Consider the following 19,845-nt stretch of genomic DNA (forward strand, 5'->3'; position numbering starts at 1 on the left):
AGAGCACCTGAGTGACGGCGCATCTCTCTGAATGTGCATCCTCAGGAACAGGTGCCCTGCAGTGCCGCTGCCTTCCTGGCCCCATCACCTGTACACCAGAGGCTATGCCTGCTTCTGTCAGGACTCGGGGAGAACTCAGGGTCCTGGGGGCCTCTGTTCCACTGCCCCTCCACAGGAAGGGGCCCACACAGCTGCCCATTTCTCCCCATGATTTTTTTAATTTAAGACAAATAGATCCCCGGCTCTCCCTGAGGGGGGCTCAGGTTGTCAAAGGTTCTGTGTAGTCACACTCATATCAATCCCGAGGTAGCCTCCTTGCTCCCTCCTGTGCCCTGAACTCCTGCTGGGATCCTATCAGCTAACCTGCCTGCCTGCCTATGGGGCAGCCTCCTGGGCACAGGACACTGCCAGCACACATCCTGGGGGGAGGCTGCGCTTTGTGCTTTTAAAGGACAAATCTCACTTGTTCCCACAGAGCCTGAGAGGTGGAAGCAGCCTCACCTGGGCCAGGCCACAGCAGGGATGACCCCTCTCCAGACCACAGTGTGGGCATCTCCCAGCAAAGCAGAGCAGTACACAGGACCTCCTTGTGGTCAGTGTCCTGGGAACACAGCTGTCGGAGGTGGTGCCCACCAGGAGCTCTGTGGGGTCCCTGCCTGGCGTGCTGCCATTCTGCAGCAGGCACTTGACTGGACAACAAATGCAGACACTTCAGAGCTAACTCTGCACAGAATCTGGGCCCTGCACAGCTGGGCAGGCACAGGGGGCCCTGGGCCACTGCCTCACTCGCTCCCAGAGGTGCTCTTGCACAGACAGCCACCCCACACAGGCCACCACTGTCTCAGTGTGCATGCTCATTTTCTTCTCTCTGTGGTATAAATTCCCAAAAGCAAGTTCCCTGCAACTGCACTGTCTCCCCTCATTGTGGTTTTAGGTGGAAAGCGCCACAGTCCAGAGCATAATCTCCTAACCCGGACTGTTTGGGATTATATCCTGGTTCCACCCTTCAGTAGGTGGGTGACTTTGGACAAGTTACTTACCTCTCTGTGCCTCCATTTCTTCATCTGCACAATGGCGTTGGGTGAAGCTGTAATGCCCGTGCCTGGCATTCTGGGCATCTGTCATTGTCTCCACTCTTGTGGATGGCCCTTCACTATGAGGCTACATTTCCCAGGGTCACCAAGAGGGTCCTGATTTTTAAACCCACTCCAGTCTGACTCCTTGTCACTGGACACTGCCGACCACAACCTTTTCCTCTGTCGAAGGGACGGAGGGGTGCAGGTCAGAGACAGCACTGGGCTGGGAGACGCGGGGCCGAGGCCTGTGATGTGGGGGTGCCGAGGTCATCCCCATCTCCTGAGATGGACCCTCCTTGAGTGGACTGTGTGCCTTATGAACTCTCAGCACCTGCTGATAACAGTCCAGGGAATGGCTTTGATAACAGGGGCCAGCATTTCCAAGAACCCTGGCTGTGAGGTGGGCTGAGCAGCATTGGATGAAGGGAGGGGGCTGGGGGCGCCATGTTCCTGGGGGTGGATGGGTGGAGTGGGCACAGGCTTTTGCTCTTGGCTCCCCCACTTTGTCCTGGGAGGACAAGGACCCAGGGCTGGGAGGGCTAGGGTGATGCACGTGAGGATGGAAACCGCTTCCTGAGGCCTGGGGAGCAAAGGGGCCTGACCCACGGATGAAATCTGGGACCCTGGCCAGCTTGGAGCCCCCTCATTAAGTGAGACCTCATGCCCACGGGTTTTGGTCCCAGGCACCCCAGACAGTGTTAACTGGTGCCCCTCTCCGAGGCCACTCCTGCTCTCAGCCCATTTCTGCCACCTCCTCCCCCAAGGTCTGTTGCCCCTCTGTGTCTCATAAAAACCAGGCCCTCTGTGTCCGGTTCCTCCAGGAATGTCCTGTCCTTTCTGCTCCATAGATCCAGAGGGGACTCCTGCCCCGGCAAAGCCTGCTGGTCAAACTCTCCCCCGGTCACCTGATCCTCCAAGAGGTCTGTCAGAGCAGCCAAAGAGAGACAGGTTTACGCTGATCTTTAAAGGAAGACAAAGAAATATTATCCAGCCATAAAAAGTAAGGAAATTTATGCTACAACATGAGGGAAACTTTAAGACTTTATGCTAAGTAACGTTAGCCAGTCACACAAGGACAAATCCTGTGTGGCCCCACTCATCCGAGGTGCCCAGAGGAGTTAGGTCCACAGAGACAGAAAGTAGATGGTGGTGCCAGGGACTGAGGGTGGGGAGAGGGATCAGTGTGTAAGGGGGACAGAGTGTCAGTTTGGGAAGATGGGAAGTTCTGGAGATGATGGTGGTGACAGCTGCACAACAGTGTGAATGTGCTTCATGCCCTGAGCTGTGCACTTAAGATGGTAAATTTTAAGTTATGTATATTTAGCTCAATTTACAAATATAAGACAAAGAGAGTCGATGTATCCATAATCTGATTAATTATTAGCTCAGGTATTCTAGGCCCAGATAGGCTGGAAACAGCCTGTCTTTTTCACCCAGGACCTTGAGAATAGCAATGCTGTGTCCCACCCCAGAGAACAAGGCCATAAAGTTTTATCAGACTTACCTGACATCAACCCTTGTCACCCTGGGGAGCAGGGCCGCTTTGTGCCCGCCTCGTGTCAGCCTCATGTTGCCTCCTTCTCAGAGCCCGGGCTGGTCTGAACCCTGAAACCCCCTTCAAGGCTGAATGAATCATCGCCTTGCTGGCAGCTGGTGGGCTCCTCTCATCAGCCCATCATGCAAACAGACCTTTGGCCACAGTACCACCTGTGAGGAGGGAAGGCCCTCCATCCTTGTCTGGCCCCAGGTTGCTGCTGGTCTCCATGGGGCGGGGGAGAGAGGGTCATGGGTGGGGTTCTCCTTTGAAAGGTGTCTACCTCCAGCTTCAGGGGACAGACCCCTTATTGCCTCATCATATGGACAAGGGGAGTGCCCATCTTTGCAGGAGGCCTAGGCCAAGAGGACAGAGGCCTGGCAGGAGCAAAGAGCCAGGTGGTACCTGGGTCACAGCTGCACCTGCACACAGCCCTTCCTTGGTGGTGGTGGGGGCTGCCAGTGTCCCTGTTGACTTGCAGGGCTGGGGGCTCTCCTGACTCCTGAGGACATGGGGGGGGGGTACTGACACAGGGAAGCACCTGGGGTCTGGCTGCTGCACTTGGGAGTCCCTCCCAGGGCCTGCTCAGCCTCCTCCTACCTCAGACCAGCAAGGGGTCCTTGCCCCCTTACCCTGTGCTCCAGTTGGCCCCAGGCCCTGCCCCTGCCCAAGGCTACACTGCCTGTTGCCTGGCTCACCCCTCACCTGGCTGCCCACCTGTGAGTCTCCTCCTCTCCAGAGACTTGACCCACAGGGCAGCCCTGGTGTCTGCATACAGAGCATGGACATAGCTATGCATCTCCCCTCTCCTCTGCTCCAATGTCACCCTGAGGCTTCTGACCACGTGCTTAAGACAGCCTCCCCCTATCCTCTCGCCCATGCCTTTGTCCTCAGAGGTGACAAAGTCATAAGGTCTGGGGTCCAACACATGGTCTGACTCCTATCTCCGCCGCTCACTGGCCCTAGTCAAGCTCTTGGCCTCTCTGGGCCCAAGTTCTGCATCTGCAAATGGCTAGTACCTGCTTCCTAGGGCTGTTGTGAACTTGAAGGGAGGGAATATGGAAAAGATGTTTTAAAGCACTTAAAATACTGCCTGAATGAAGTTGGATCCCTACCTAACAACACATAAGAAATTAACTCAACATAGACCAAAGACCCACATTTAAGAACTAAAACTATAAAACTCCCAGTCTCACCTAATTGCCCTGGGGATGAGCTTCATCTGCCCCCCAATCACCCACGAGCCTGTAAGCTGCGCCCTCCACCCGTCACCCCAGAGCTTGTGAGCTGCTCTGCTCCTCAGTTGCCCACAGGTTTGAGCCCCGTTCCACACACTCCCCTGAGCTCAGTCCTTGGCCTGCCCTCCTCTCCTGCACTCACTGAGGGTGACAGATGACACCCCACACGACTTCAACACCTCTACACTGAAGCCCTTAGATGTGAGTGCCCAAATTTCCACCCTGTCTCCTAAACTCTGTCTCATCTCCACCTGAAAGTCCTGCAGGAATCGCAAACTTGTCCAAAAGCAAATTCTAGTCTTTCTCCCCAAAGAGCCTTACCTGTGACCTCATCCATTGGAGATGCTGCGACTCATTGCTTCCAGGTGTTTCACCTTGGACTTCTCTCCCCCCAGACCCACCTGTCATCACCTTCTGTCAGTCCTTGAGACCCACCCAGGCCCCCTGTACCTGCCCGCTCACCCCCCCCCCCAGCCATTCTAGAGCCCCTGCAGCCTGACTCAGCACAGCCAGGTGGCAGCCAGGGGGTTACACCCCTTCTCTGCTCAAGAAGGGGGACGAGGGCTCCTTGGCTTATTTTGGGTCTGGGACAGAAAATACGCAAGATGAGTCTGGAGCTTTTTAGTAAGTAAGGAAGTGCTCAAAACAAATTGAAAATAAAAAACTCCATAATGATAAGGGTACACCAGATGGACATAGCAGCCAAAAAAACCACAAAACCTCCCAGTGCCCAAACTGGAAAATCTGAGCAACAAAATTAAGTAGTATTGATTATAATTCAGCATGTAACACAAATACCCATGAGTCCATACTGATTTAAATAACTGATAAATGAATAAATAACTAATGCATAAAAATAACAAGTAATAATAAATGGGAGAATATCTCCCATGCAAAAGAATTCCAAGTAATTCTGTGGACCCTTCCCCCCTCACAAGGTGGCGCCCCAGGTGCCGTCCAGCAGTGTGGGCTGTGCACAGGGATGGTCCTTCCCAAGAGGACGAAACGGAAAGGGGAGAGGAGAGGCTGTACCTGAAGACACTGACAAACCCCACCTTGGCTACGTCCTCAAGGTCAACATTGCAGCGGTAAGTCCTGTCGATGATGTGAGAGGTGGTGTGACAAGAAAGGCATCTTGCCTCTGTGGTCATCCTCCCAAACCCAACCTCAAACTAATCCTGAGAAAAACAGGAGAGGGCACCCTCAACACACCTAACAATCCTCTAAAATGTCAAAATAAGGAGGGTCTGAGAAGCTGGCACAGCTCAGCGGGGCCTTAGGAGGTGTGGTCACTCAGTGTCACACGTGTCCTAGATGGGCCCTTGGACAGGAGAAGGACATTAGGGGAAACTGAGGAAGTCTGAACAAAGTATGGGCTTTATTTAGTTAATGATAATGTGTCCATATTGGTTCATTAATTGTGACAAGTGTATCATAGCCATTGTGTTAGCCAGGGTTCTCTGGGGAAGCAGAACCGGCAGGACACATGTAGATATAATACAGATGCACTTGTGGATTTGTTTTAAGGAACTGGCCGACTTGATCACGGCTTTGGCAGGCTTGAGATCCCAGGAGAGTCGACCTGTCAGTTCTTGTGGAAAGGCAGGAGGGAACCCATATCCCAGAGAAAGCAGTCAGACTGTGGGGGGGAGGGGGGGATTACTTATTTTTAAGGAATTGGCTCATGTGGTTATGGAGACTTGGTAAATCCAAATTCCATGGGGGGCTTTGGGGGATGGCAGGCTGGGACCCAGGGGAGAGCCAGTGTTGCAGTTGGAGTCCAAAGGCCGTCTGCTGGGGACTCCCTCTCCCTCAGGAGCTCAGACTTTGTTCTCTAAGGCCTTTGACTGATTGGATGAGGCCCACCCACATTGTGGAGGGTGATCCGCTATACTCAAAGTCCACCAATTTAAACGTTCTGTCAATCTCATCCAAAAATGACCTTCACAGAAACATCCAGAATAATGTTTGAGCAAATATCAGCATTGTGGCCCCGCCAAGCTGACACAGAAGATTAACCATCGCACCAACCAAACCATGAGGGTTGTGAAACACTGTTGACTGGCTCCAGTATTTCTCTGGCACAACCCAGAGGAAGAGGAAACGGAGAGGGAGGTGCAGAGGGTGGGGTGAGGATGGGGCAGCAGGGCCTCCCCTGGATCTGCACCCGTGCACCCCAAAGCTTCAGAAAATCCTGCCAAAATTCAAAAATACTTAGTAGAAGTATGTTTTTGTAGGTAAAGGGAAGAGACTGAGTTTTGCAACCTGGGTGAGATTCTGATTTTTCTGAAAGTGGCCGTTTAGTTTGGAATGAAACACAGTGAAGCACTGTTTTTATGTGACATGAAAATAGCTCTCAAACTTGACTGTGCATCAGAATTGCCCGCCAGGGGTGGGGGCTTGTTATAACAGATGATGGATGGGATGACCCAAGTTTCCAGGTGAAACTGCCAAGTTCCCAGTGCTGCTGGAGCTGCTGGCCCAGGGACCACACTGTGAGGACCACAGCTGTGTGATAAAAGTGGATTTCAGCGCACTGGGGTGATACACAGTCTGCACGCAAGGCAGTTGTTCTGGATCCCTGGTGCTGGGACCTCTGCTGGTGGGCTCTGCCTGGTCACATCCTCTTTGTTTCCCCAGCAGTGTCTGTGGTTCTGGGTTCGGACACAGAGTGATGCCATGTGCCCACAGTGAGCATCCAGACCTTCTAGGGGGCCTTGCAGCTTTTTGAGGGACAGTGTGCCTGGTGGCTGCCCCCTCCCCACCCCCCACATCAGGGGCAGGAGGGACAGGTCTGGGCAGACAGCTGGACGGCTGTGTGTGTGGTCAATGAAGGAGGGGAGGGTGAGGATTCGGGAGCCTCGACAGCTCTTCCTGCCCTGGCTCAGCACAGGCCAGGACAGGCTTGGCTGGTCCTCAGCCCACGGCCCTGCACCCTCCCCAAATCTCAGCTTCCCCCAGTGTTACAGGATGCCCTTATCCCCACCCTGCACCCTTAGAGCCTTTTAATCCCTTGTCCAACGTGACCCCATATGGCCCCCATCTCTTCTCTATGGGTCACATTGCTTCCTCCCAGGCAATGGCAGACCCCAGTGGGGGAAGGGAGCCCAGGACACCTGGTCATGCTCTGTGGGGGCCTAACATGACTTTGGGGTGATGATGGCCCTGCCAGGCTCTCACCTCTGGCAGCCTCTATGTGCTGTGTGGTCAGCAGGAGTCTCTGTAGGGTTTAGCTTGGACAAGTGGTTCTGGGGTCTAAAAGCCTGGTTAGGGTGAGGCCTGAAGCTCCCTGCTACCGTGGCCAGGGCCCTGGAAACTGTGTAAACAGGGAGCCAGGAGGGCAGGCTTGTGCTTGGAAAGGTTGGAAAGGTCCAAAGGCCTATAAGGGACACGTGGGAAGGGTTGAGGGCTGAGGCTGGTGTGTCCTGAGGGAGCAGCTCTGTCTCCTGGGGGCAGTCTCACCCACCCAGGACTTGCTGGGAGCAGCCATCCTGGAGCTGCTGTCCAGTGGGCACTCTACCCGCCTCCCCCCGCCTGCCTACACCCCATCCCACCCATGCTGGGAAGAGTGGGAGGGCACCCAGAGCCAGGCCAGGGGTGGGGGCTGGGGCAGCAGGTCTTATCTATGAAGGAACTACCCTAGGCTGTGTTATTGATCCTCTAATCCACAGCCTTACCCCCAACTGCACCCCAAAGCTATAATTACAGTTTCAGGCGGAAGGGATTATTCTGAGGGGCAGAGCCCAGGGCCTGAGCTGACAGCCTGACCCAGCGCTGCTGGAGGTAACACTCAGGACACACTCCTTCCTCTGGCCTCCATGCCAGGCTGCCTGCCTGGGAAACCAGGTCACAGGGAGGCAGTGGGGTGGGGCCCAGAAACGAGTCCTACCTTTGGAACAAGTGTCATTTCCAGGGAAGAACAAAAGTAGTGAAGTCATGTCATCAACTCACCATTTCTAAACTGACTGGGGCAAGATCATTTCTAGTGATGACAGTGACCCGGCTGAGTCTGGGGGCCAAGGGACCCATGTGGTTCTCAGCTCCCAGGCTTGTGCCATGCCCATCTGGTCTGGAGCTGGCAAAAGGAGCACCTTGGGGCTGTGGCCTTCATCACTGTCAGCACACTCACTCAGGTCCCTGTGCTGGTAATGTGACGCAACTTGCCCAACCACCGGCCCTCCTCCCCCACTTTAATCCATTTGGCCGACACGGACTGAGGTCAGCTGAGCCAGACATCACTCCAGCCCCAACTCAGCTGTGTCACAGCTGAGTGCTTGTCCTCACAGGCCTTGTGTTCCAGCTACAAAAGTACATACCTGAGTGATGCCATCCAACCAGGGCCCAGACTGTGTGAACACATGAAAACCTGAGGGAGCCATGTGGCAGAGGTGGCAGCTGCTGTAGGTGTGGAGGCAGCGGGGCACAGGCAGAAATGGTACCTGGTTGTTCTAGGATTGTCCCAGCTGCTGTGTGGAGTTGTGGGTGACACCTTCAAGGCCAGACTGGGGGTGGGGAGTCCAGTCAGAGGGTGTGGTCATGGTGGACCAGACATGAGTGTGAGCATCAGACGGATAAGACACTTGGCCTGAGGATGGGGGCACAGACTGCAGGGCTTCAGGGACTCAACCACAGGTGGGGATAAGGTCCATGCATCCTGATGGTAGATAGGAGCAACTAGGGGTCAAGGCAAGGTGAGGTCCACAAGGGGTGGATGGTAGTCAGAGGTTACACAGGGTCTGGACGATGCTACAGGAAAACCAGGGCTCAGCATCCAGCAACTGAGGAGAAAGGGGCTGGAGAAGGTGCTGGGGACTTGGCCTGGGCGTCCAGCAGGAGGGTCTGGGGACAGACAGCCCACTGCCCTCCCCAAGGTGGGCAATGTTGCACAGGAAAGATGCGACAGTCTCTCAGGAGCAGGAAACAAGTTCCCTAGTAATCACTGTGGGAAGGAATGGAGCAACTTCCCTGCAGGAGGGGAGAGAGGTGGGGATGCTATAGCCTGACCTGTGGGGGACCAGGTGCCTTGACCGGCATGTGGCCCTGAGGCAGGGGTCACCCACGTCAGCAACCAGGTGACTCCCTTGCCACACAAGAGCTGTGCCCAGGGTGGAGAGAGGCCCCAGGAACAGCTGGCTGCTCCCCTGGTGAACGAAAAGGCTGGGCAGCTCAGCCAGAAATGCCAAAGTTAGAGAACTTAAAGCGGTCATGGCACTGCCAGCTGACAGGTACTCATCAACGGTGCCACTTTCCCCTCAGCGCTCTCCAGCTTGACTTCCCTGGTAAGGAGTGAAAGCCCTTTCTGGGGAGGGCCAAGCCTGCCCACTGCAGGGGGCTCGAAGCCCCTATGGAGCCATAGCAGGGGACAGTGCCAGAGTCTGTGGTCTGAGGCTGGTTCTGGTCCCAAGCAGGCGTCCTTTCTGTCAAGCCCTGTGACAGGAGGGGGCAGCTGTGGCTTTCCATTGAGCTATAAAAAGCCCAACGCCCGGGCGAGGAGAGGACACAGTGAGACACACAGGACTCACTGGACTCGGGAGCTCGGCCTAGCAATCATGAGGTTGGGCCCCACCATCAGGCTGCTGCAAGCCCCCCTGAGGGCCTGTGTGGTCCCCAAGGCGCACATCTCTGCCAAGCCGGCCAGAACACCCACCTCTCCCTCGGTAAGTACCTGTGATGCTGCAGGGGGCTAGCCCAGGGGGTGGGGGTGGGCAGTCCTGATATGCTCTCAGGGTAAGGAGGGTTTCAGGGTGGGTCACAGAAAGCCAGGGTGGTAAAAGGGAGAGGAGATGTCCTCTCAGGCCTGAAGCTGCTAGAGGTGACCCTGGTGCTGGGTCTGTCCTATGGCTGGGACAATGTCCCAACTCCAGAAAAGGGGTCCCTGTAGCCACTGCCTGCAGGCAAGGTCCCCAGCAGCCAGCAGTCAATCAGGGCCCTATTCTCGGGCCCCCACTGGCCTTCTGGGAAATGACAGGTGCTAAGGGCTGAGCTGGGAGGGTGCTTGGTGTCCTGCGGCGCCACACCCATTAAAAGGGAAGGTGGGCTACTTTGAGGACCAGCGAGAGAGCGCACAGGGGAAACAACACAAACCTCAGTTATCCTGGGGCTCCTGGAGAGCAGACAACTACCTGTTTTAAGCATAAAGAACCAAGGTCTAGAAGGTCATCTGCCCAAGGTCATGTGGCTGGATGAAGCCTAAGGTCCCTGTTCAAGGCCAACGCTGCTCTCAAACCTCTGGGAGTTGAAGTCAGAAGTAAGGATTAGCCTCCCATCTGGCATCTGATTTAGGAAACAGAGGAGGGATGCCTGGGCCCAGGCTGTTCCAGGAAACTGAGAGGAGAAATATAGCTGCTTCTTCAGGACCTGGCCCTGAAGTTCCGTCACTAACACAGGGCTCCAGATGGGCCACACACATGCACGCGCACCCACACCCACATACAGCCAGGGAACCCCACCTCCCCCACCAGGGCTGCACAACAGGACTACCACTTGGACAAAGGCCCTGAACTTGTTTGCAAGCAACTTAGAATCTGAGCTGTGTTTGTGCCTTGTACCCCTGGGAAGGAGTCAAGGGTGAGGGGGTCAGGAAGGCTTAGCGGGGGCAGGGCAGTCTATGTAACTCTCCTTGCTGCTCTCCTGGGACCCAGGGACAGGGGCAGGTAGATGCCTCCCCTGGTGACCCAGGACGGAGCCCTATACAAGCCTAGTGGACTTATGTGTTTTCCTCCACGCAGGAGCAGGCCGCTGCGCTCGTGGTGACGTTCCTCAGCTTCCTGATCCCTGCGGGCTGGGTCCTGTCCCACCTGGAGAGCTACAAGAGAAGATCCTCAGCCTGAGGGCCTGGCAGCCACCGCTGTGAGGGCGGGAAGGTCACATTAAAACCTTCCCAACCTAATGCTTGCCTGGTGGTTCATGCATATGCGGTGCCTCCCTGGACTCTCAGAACAGGGCACTTGGGTCACAGAAGCTGCTGGTTTGGTGGAAAGGGGGCAGTTGCCTGTCAGAAAGGACCGTTCCCTGGCCCTCTGCACTGGGCTCCACCCCAGTCCCCTATGTGCTTCAATGTTCTTTTCTCAGAGTAGTGGGGAGGCCAAGGTCTCATCCCCCCAAATCCCCTCCAGGTTCCATCTCCTGCCTTCAATCTCTTCAGGCACAGGCTTGACCTGGAAGCTGAGCCAAAGGAAGCCACCACAGTGAGGACATAGCAAAGGCATTTATTCCAGGACCATCTTGCGCCACATGGGAAACATGTTCACAATGGTGGGTGGGTGCAGATCAACCTGGAGCAGGTACCACCCCATGCAGGGCCAGCTCTCCCCACTCCTCGGGCCCCCACTCTTGCCTGCCTCATCCTCACTGTGGGTCCAGAAGACACCTACCAGTGAGTCCTGTTTCACAGGAAGAACAGTCACTACTCCAACAGAATCCCACCCCCATCAGTGAGGAGCTCGCTCCCACTGCCATGCTGCTAGGTGAGGATGTCATGGGCCTGGTGCTCCACCAGCATCTCCATGCTCTTGACGTCAGTGCACCAGAACTCCAGGCGGTCCTTCATCCCCTTGATCTGAGGGCAAAGCAGGACCACAGTGTCAGGACACCCACCAGGGCAGCACTAACGGGACACCTGAGCTGGGGGTGGGGTGCAGGACATGGCACTGTCCCAGATAATTCTCACCACAAGCACATTGTCAAAAGCTGGCATGAGAGAAAACAGGCAATAACAGAGGAAATCCACAGGATTAAATTTCTAGCAAATGTGAACAAGATGGATTTAAGCTCAAATCACATAAGCAGGAACGTATCTGATTAGAGAACCAATTTTAGGATTAAAAGGCATCACCAGCATAACCAGCAATGTTATCATAATCGCTTTTTAAATAGAGGGTTCAAATCCCAGGCTGGCATTAAATTATGTTGTTTGAAAAATCCTCAGGGCCTGCAGCAATTCATTCCCCAAAACCTATCTTAATACTGCTTTCTTCCTAAATGGCTCCCACCACATCACCTGCTGCAAGTCCAGCACTCGGGGCTGCACCCAGGTCATGTGGACCCTCCTGTCCACCTCATCGATGCTGCCTTTCACCAGCCCCACCGACAGCGCCTTCATCACCAGCAGCTCCACCTGTGCAGAGAGGGCTGTGTAAGCCGCAGGTGTCAGCACATGCACCGTGCACCAGCCAGCTTCAAAACTCGAGGGAGATGCCGCTTCTGTGCGTGGTTTGAGTCAGGGAGCAGTATGCTCCCACCAGGAGCCCGGCCCCTCTGGTACATCCCGAGTCCAAGAACTATACCTCATTCACACTGATCTTAGAACTTTTGGCAATTTCTTCAAAAGTGAGTTGTCTGTGATTGGCAGGTCGTGTGAAAGTCATCTGAAAAAAGGTTTTGTTTGTTAAACTATTTTCCCAAATAAGAATTGTCAAAGAACTGATTAATAAGGTCATTTTCATCAATATTTGCTCTGAAAATATAGATATTAATAACTCTATACTAAAGTTCTCTTAATATTAGTCACATATCTTGAGAACAAGCTTTCAATGCTTAGGTAAGAAGGTAACACTAGCCATACAGTAGTTTTCTGCACTTGTCAGTGTCCACTTCCTGAGCAAGTACTTGGAGCTCAGGACTTGTGCTGAAGCAGAAACACAAGGTCTCTTTTCTCAAAATGCTCAAACTTTAGTGGGAAAGGCAGATGGGCATGTAGACAAGGAACAGCAATGAGGCAGCAACTACTTTAGCTCTGGTGGCCTGGCTGGGCCTCTCTGAGGAGGGGCCATGACGCTGAGACCCAAGTACACACTCAGAAGAGGAGGTGGTGGAGGAGAGACAAGAGGGTGGGGAGGGGCAGGCAGGGGAACATCACCACTGTTTTAGCCGATTCACTTGTTTCAGCTGCACCCACAGGTTGAGTCTACAGGACCTGCAGGCTCACCTGCTGGTCTCACATCACAAAGGGTCCTGGTTGCTTGCTTACCTCCATAAGGCACAGCAGCTGGATTTTTCTCAGAAGCTGAGCTTCGTTGGCGGCTAGATCAGGCTGTAAAGTAGAAAGATACCAGTTACGTGACCAGAAGGTGGAACAGAGAGAAACAGGCAGGTCTAACAATGACCCTGTGGGTCATGAGGCTGATGATCAGCTTCAGGCACCTGAACTTTGCTTTTCTTAGGAAATGACAAGGACAGTGTCCAGCTGAAAGGCTGTTCGTTTCCCAAGACAAGGAATTTACAAGGTAGAGCTGTACTCATGTACAGACAGCAGGGGGCGGCCATGGGCAGGCGGTCCAGAAGAACACACCTATGCTGGAGCAGGCGCAGGTGCATGTGGGGCCTGAGGAATGCTCCTCGTTCCTGGGACTTGTTCTGAAGAGCAGTGATCAATTTACCATGGAAACAGCATATTCTCCTTGCAGGTGGATAAAGGGTTATCTGCTGCCTGGCTGGTGTGACTCAGTGGCTGAGCGTCGACCCAAGAACCAGGAGATGGTGGTTCAATTCCCACTCAGGGCACATGCCTGGGGTACGGGCTCGATCCCCAGTAGGGGATGTGCAGGAGGCAGCCGATCAATGACTCTCTCTCATCATTGATGTTTCTCTCTCTCTCTGAAATCAATGAAAACATATTTAAATGCTGCATGAGTTAATAAACTCTGTTTAAAAAAGGTTATTTGCTGAGCTCAGAACCATACCCCGGAAAATGGGTTTCATGACTCTAACCCTGACTAAGCTGCCCACGTGTAAGGCCTCATTCTTGTGGAAGCCTGTGACACATCTCCACCCAGCACTGTGCAGCGCAGAGCATGACAAAAACTGAGTCACTCTTGTGACCCAGGAGCACTTAACCTCCTGTCTGGTGAGAGCAAGGCTGCCTGTCTTAGTCTCCTCCCCCAGCACCTTGGTGGAGAGGAAGGTGCTCAGTAAACATTTGCTGAATAAATGCAGACACAGGGATGGCAGAGCCAGGAGCAAATGGGCGCTCAGCCAGCCCTGCTTGGACTGACCTGCTGGCCCCAGGCGGCCTTCAGAGTCTGGAATCTCTCTACATTGCCGCTGTTGAAGGCATAAAGGGTGTCAATCAGCCACTGCCGGTCAGTGCCCCTCAGTGACTCCAGCACGGGGTGCATGAGCTGCGAGGACAGAGACAGTTAGCGGGCAGAGCGTAATGCCCCCCGGTGAAGAGTCTGTGCCCAGGACCCACTTACAAGTTCTCCGAAGTTAAACACTCCCTCGCCGAGAAGGCCTGCCAGTCCCAGTGTGAATGCTCTCTCCTGCTGCTCCGGCACTAGGACGACACCCCCCGCCCCTCGTCACACACCAGGTATGATCACCAGTCCTGTTCAGCTTTAAAAATATCACATTAAAAAGTACAGAAACCATCTTCTGGGATGAGCGCTAAATGGGTCACCTCTGCTAAAGTGCTGGATGACTCCGATTATACGTGGACCCACATTCACAGGTTTTGTGGGAAGCACAACTCATTTGCTTATTTCCCCCTTTAAACCCGACTCTATTTACATTTCCCCCCTGTCTACTTCCTGGAGCTCTGTGCTCCTGATGTCCTTGCCTCGGATGGGAAAAGCAGTCCCTCTTAGTTATTTCATTCAGTCTCTTTTCAGACTAGAATTCACCTACTTTGTTCCCACACAGCAAGTCCCTTGTCCTCTTGACCACATTCGCTGCCTTTTCTTGAGGTGCAGCAATTAAACTGCACTTTCAGGAGTGGTTGGTCTCGTCAGCTTCAACAGTAAACAGAGAAACCTCTAAAATTTGCTGGAACTTCCTTTCTAAACACACATTCGTTGCACTTTCCCCAAAACTCAGCGGTCACTTTTCTTTCCTCCCTTAAATCCTTGAAAATTTTTTGTCATTTATTTCCCTGGCTCTAGCATTTCAGTTTTCAGAATAAGAGTTTTAGGTCCAGGTACTAACACCACTGTATTTGTCACAAACACCTGTGATGTGGACAGCAGTAAAGGCTTGGAGGAGGAGCAGTTAACCTCATTTTCATCTGAATTAAATGCTGAAGACAAATACAATGTGGAAACTGAAGCTTAAACAACTCTTCCCCTCTGACCACATGGGCTTTCTTCAAAAGGGATGCGTGTGTCGGAGGACTTCCCGAGACCTGCTGCCTCCACTCCTCACAGCTGCTGTGTCTGCAGAGTGAGCTCCTGCTGGGACATGGGTGAGTGCTGGTGTTACCTGGCAGGTCCTTGATGTCGACACAGCCCAGAAACCGCAGAGCGTCTTTGTAGTAGGACGCGTGGTTTCCAATCGTTTGATAGTATTTACTGGAGAGATCATAGAAACGACTGTGAACTGACGTCACACCAGGGAGGTTGTTGAGCATTTCTTCAACATCTTCGATTGTTTCCTGTACACAGGAAGCAAGATCACCTTTTTAACTTACAACATTGTAAAGTAACATATGACAAGATGAAATGCACAAAAAATTGATGTGTTAAAACAGCAAATTTCAATTCATCCAAACCACAAAGAAAACAACATAGGGAAAGACAGTCCGGGCACAGGGAACCCACGAGGAAATATGACCAAAGCTATACAAAGAATTCTTACAAGTAAACAGACCACAAGCAACACAGGAAAATGGGCTAAAGAAAGATGTTAACAGGCAATTTACAAGTGGAGACATGGGAAAGTAAATAAACCACAGTGAACAAGAAATGCAGACTGTACACGCAACGAGATACCATTCTACCTCCATAAGATTGGCCAAGAACTGAACAGTCTGAAAATATAGGTGCCATGGGAGCAAGAGCCACTGCGAAGAAATACTGGGCAATGCATGGCCAAAGTGGACAGCATCCGACACATGCCTGTCGTCTCACCTCCAGGCACATGCCCTGGTGAGTCTGCCCATGTCCACAGGAGCCAGGCACAGAAATATTGACAACAGTATTGTTTGTAATAGAAACAGCAACCCAAACCCCTCTAACAGAGCCACTGTGAAGTGTTTATATAGTGAGATACTGTGTAAATGGAAAAAGTACCTGGCTACACGTGTCAACGATGACCCCCAGACCTAACATGCAGCAGGTGAGGTGAAACACCACCAGTCATTGAGAGCTGCACATCCCTATCTAGTGGGGGCGTGAAGATGTGGATGCACCGAGTGTCAGCAGGGTGCTGCTGGGGAGGGTGTGGCCAGGTGGGGTGCCTGGCTGCCCATTACAGCATTCTTGATGGTATTTTACAGCTTTTAGTCTGTCTCAAATATTTCAAAACAAAAGGCAAGAAGTATGCATGTGGACTAAAACTGGAAGTAAAGACAAAACAGTAAAAAGATTTTTTTAGGGCAAAGAGAACATGAACACTTAACTCCCAATATTTCATCTAATATTAGTTACCAAAAAGACAGAGCAAAAGTAAACTCATGTAGTCTGTGGTTAAACAAGGGGCACTGACCAATAAGTGGGTCTTCCTGTATCCACGCCTGTCCCCAAAGTTACACTAAAAGCAAAGCAAAAAAGGCACCAAGACAGAAAACCGACATGATTAGGACGCAGACAGGTGGGGCAGCAGCATGTGACCTGTTTGGGTGGCTGACCCTGGTCAACAAGGACCCATATGCTATGACTGGCTAAGGCTGTGACCCCTACAGCACAGACATGCTGGGCTCCTACAGGCAGCACTCCTGTTTGAGGGTAACAGCAACGTACCAGCAACTTACTCTTAAATGGTTTTGGGGGAAAAACCGCAAGCGTGCATACACACACACAATGATGGGCAAAGATGTGGAATGTTAACAATAATAACCTGAGGTAAGGGTATAGGAGAGTTCTTTGCACTATTTTTACTTTTCTGTAATTTAAAATAATTTTAAAATAGTTAAAAGAGAAAAAACAGTATCTTTCCCCCACACTTTTATTTATTTATTTAATATACCTTTATTGATTTCAGAGAGAGGAAAGGAGAGGGAGAGAGACAGAAACATCAATGATGAGAGAGTCATTGATCGGCTTTCTCCTGCATGCTCTCGACTGGGGATTGAGCCCATAACCCGGGCATGTGCCCTGACTGAGAACAGAACCCCGATCGCCTGGACCCTAGGTTGATGCTCAACCGCGGAGCCACGCCTGGCCGAGCTCCCCCACAGTTTTAAACCAAAGATAAACCCGTATTGTGGCGATCTCACCTTTGTAACCTGTAGGTCCCCGATGTTTAATTTTAGGGCTCCAATGGCGGTTTTACACAGGATCACAGCCTCGTCGCTACTTTTCACCTAAAGATAGCAGAAACAAGGAACCTCAGAAGTGTGGGCAGCGGACCCACACACCAAGGCACCTACACCCTGCACAGCTCGCATGGACAGACATTGGTCTCTAGGGCTGTGGGCAGTGAGCACAGACACAAACGAGTCACATATTTTAGGAGGTCTGGCTCAAACTTCACACTTACTTTCTCCCGAGTCTTTTCCAGGAAAGTAAGAGCCACATTAGGATCTAGAAAAGGAAGCAGAGCAGGGTCAGAACCATGAGCAGAGTATCTTTACTGGCTGGTTTCTACCAACCAGGACACGTTTAGGTGGGGTAATCTTAAGGTTTAGAACATAAAATATGATGAAAATATTTGAATTGGATATTTTCTATCAAAATACAAAATTTCAATTAACTTATATTTCAAGATCATTTTAACTACCATTTGAACCCACTCCTTTAAGAGCAAGCGAGACTCACCTGTCATCTGTCTGACTACATGAAGAATGATCTCTACCAGTGACAGGGGATTCACCCTGAAAAACAACCACCAGCCTGTGAGAGTCAGCAAATATCAACATTTTCATTTTCAAAGTCAAAAACAGACAGAAGAGTTTTACCTGTGCTCAAAATCACTGATGAAGTTTTCATAAAGCTGTGGAGCAAAACATGGAGAGAAGTCACACGACGTCTTTCATTCTGCAAAATCCAGACTGGACACCACCACACAGCCCATTGCATGGCGGGCCGAGTTAATGTTCGCTGAACCCGTAATGTTTGATAGAAGACCCATTTTTGGGTTTATTAGGTTCACATAAATCATCACCAATGGACTACGAAAGAAAGCTAAGTTTTTCTAGCTTTGGGAATTAGAATCTGGATCTCCTGAAGACCAATTCCTATGTTCTTCCTCCAAAGTACTCTGAGTAAACAGATAATCAGTGTGAAAGGTTCAGGAACCTAACAGATCTAGATGACTGCAGGCTAATGATACCCCCTCACAGACCCCTCAGCAGCACTTGGGTGCTTCTTCAGGCCCTGATGGTGTCCTGGCCAATTCATTTACCTTAATGAGACCATCTCCTTGGGCAAAGCACGGGTCCTGCACAAACTCAAGCACCTGAAGTGTCAGCTGATGCCACAACCTGAAAAACATTAAGGCCCTCAAGACCTAGAAATTAATGTCTAGTCACAGACACGGTCAGCCCAGACAGTCCCATCAAACAGCAAACAGTAACCAGCTTCTACTGTGCTCCAGGAAGGATGCTAACGCAGGTGCCAATGAACCCGAGCTCTTTCCTGGCTCCTTCCTGGCTCCGCACTCCACGGTTATGACCCCTTGAGGTCACCTCTACTCTCTGAGATGCAGCTTTCCCATCGATAAATGGAGACCACTTTTCCAGACTACCTCCAAGGGTTACTGTGAGGTTTGGCTGGAAACAAGAACTTTGTAATTATACATATTCAAGTTGAAATCCCGCCTCTTCCACTTGTTAGCAGAGTCCCTCAGGGAAAGAGCTTAAACTGAGCTCCGGTTTCCTCATCTGTGAATGGGATGATTGAAGAATTAAATGAATACAGAAAACCTCGGAACACAGCACGTTTGAAACCAAAAAGGAGAACACCAGCAAAACGTGTATTGAGTATGTATGTGAAAGGGCACAGCGCTTAAACGCTGGGGTAGTTAACAGGAGATCATTAGGGGGCTGAATGTGCCCATGGACTGTCGCCAGCCCAGTGCCAGCAATGGACTCCATTCATTTAAAGAGAGGCTGGTCCTTAAGAACTGACAATTTAATCGCCCTGAAATTCACCCTACTTCTAAACTAACCCAAACTGCGATGGCTCTAGGGGCACAAGGCCCCAGATGAAATGCAGTGGAAAGTGGGGCCCATGGGAGAGGGGAAGAAGTGGTTGTACCCAGAGTGTGACCATTTGCAGAATCAACGCGGAAAAGGGCAAAACCGCACTGGCCTCCGGACCCTCGGCTCCAGGCCAGAGGGAGGCGGCCGTGGGCACAGTCACTAGGACAAGGCCGAGCGCGACCCCAGGATCTGCTGTCCAAAACGAGGTGCTGGCTTGTTTGAACGGAATCACGGGCCCGCCCTGAACCCTCTTCTAAGACCAGAAGGTTCAGAACCTCAGACAGCCCCTCGGTCGGGAAGGCCTTGGAAGGCAGTGACGCCTACACCCCCAAACCCTCGTCCCCGTGGGCGGCCGCCCCTCCGCCACCTCCCGGCCGAGCCCGCGGCGTCCTCCCCGAGCGGGTCCCGGGCCCTCCGCCCACTGTCCGCGGTCCCGGCGTGGGGCTCACTTCTTCGTGTAGAGCTCCTCCAGACGGTGCCACACGGCGGCCTCGCCGGGCCCGGAGCTCTGGCTCTGCTGCAGGAAGCCGGGCACGTCCTTCATGACGGCGAGAGACCCCAGGGCCGCGCTACCACGAGAAGTCGGCGCCGGGTGGGGGGGGCGCCGGAAATGCTCACTCACTTCCGGCGCCGCGCGGGGCAGGCCGGGAGCGCCTCCCACGGCCCTGGGCGCCCGCGGGTTGTCAGGGTAACCGCGCTTCTGTGTCCCTATAGGGTAGAGGAGTGCGGGCGCCCGGGGTCGGCAGGCTGTGGCCTCAGCCTTGGCGACCCGCAGTTTCTCATCTCAAGTGGGGGCGATAGCAGTACGTTCTTCGCAGCGTCTGCCGAGGGCTAAGTGTACACGTAATGGCTGCTCGCAGCAAGCGCTCAGCGTCACCACCGCCCCGCCCGAAGAAGGGGGGAGCGCGGGACGCAGAGACGCGT

General features: G+C 52.7%; 1 protein-coding gene across 2 annotated transcripts; it reads right to left on the minus strand.

Moving 5' to 3' along the window:
• Positions 1-11,036: 11,036 nt before the first annotated feature.
• PSMD13 (proteasome 26S subunit, non-ATPase 13) lies at positions 11,037-19,811 on the minus strand. 2 transcript variants are annotated; one of them, XM_081155524.1, is made up of 13 exons: positions 19,371-19,811; positions 18,123-18,201; positions 17,677-17,711; positions 17,537-17,592; positions 17,259-17,302; positions 16,996-17,082; positions 15,042-15,213; positions 14,042-14,121; positions 13,841-13,966; positions 12,817-12,879; positions 12,134-12,214; positions 11,848-11,964; positions 11,037-11,406 (listed from the first exon to the last, which is right to left on the minus strand). In XM_081155524.1, exons 1-13 carry the CDS (start codon positions 19,463-19,465, stop codon positions 11,311-11,313), a joined length of 1,131 nt encoding a protein of 376 aa, XP_081011650.1. In that variant the 5' UTR covers positions 19,466-19,811; the 3' UTR covers positions 11,037-11,310. The 2 variants fall into 2 exon arrangements, with proteins under 2 accessions (XP_081011650.1, XP_081011651.1); XM_081155525.1 differs by having other exon boundaries at positions 18,123-18,227; positions 19,371-19,516.
• Positions 19,812-19,845: the final 34 nt, after the last annotated feature.

The sequence above is a fragment of the Miniopterus schreibersii genome (genome assembly GCF_964146895.1).
Source record: "Miniopterus schreibersii genome assembly, chromosome: 12".
NCBI lineage: Eukaryota > Metazoa > Chordata > Mammalia > Chiroptera > Miniopteridae > Miniopterus > Miniopterus schreibersii.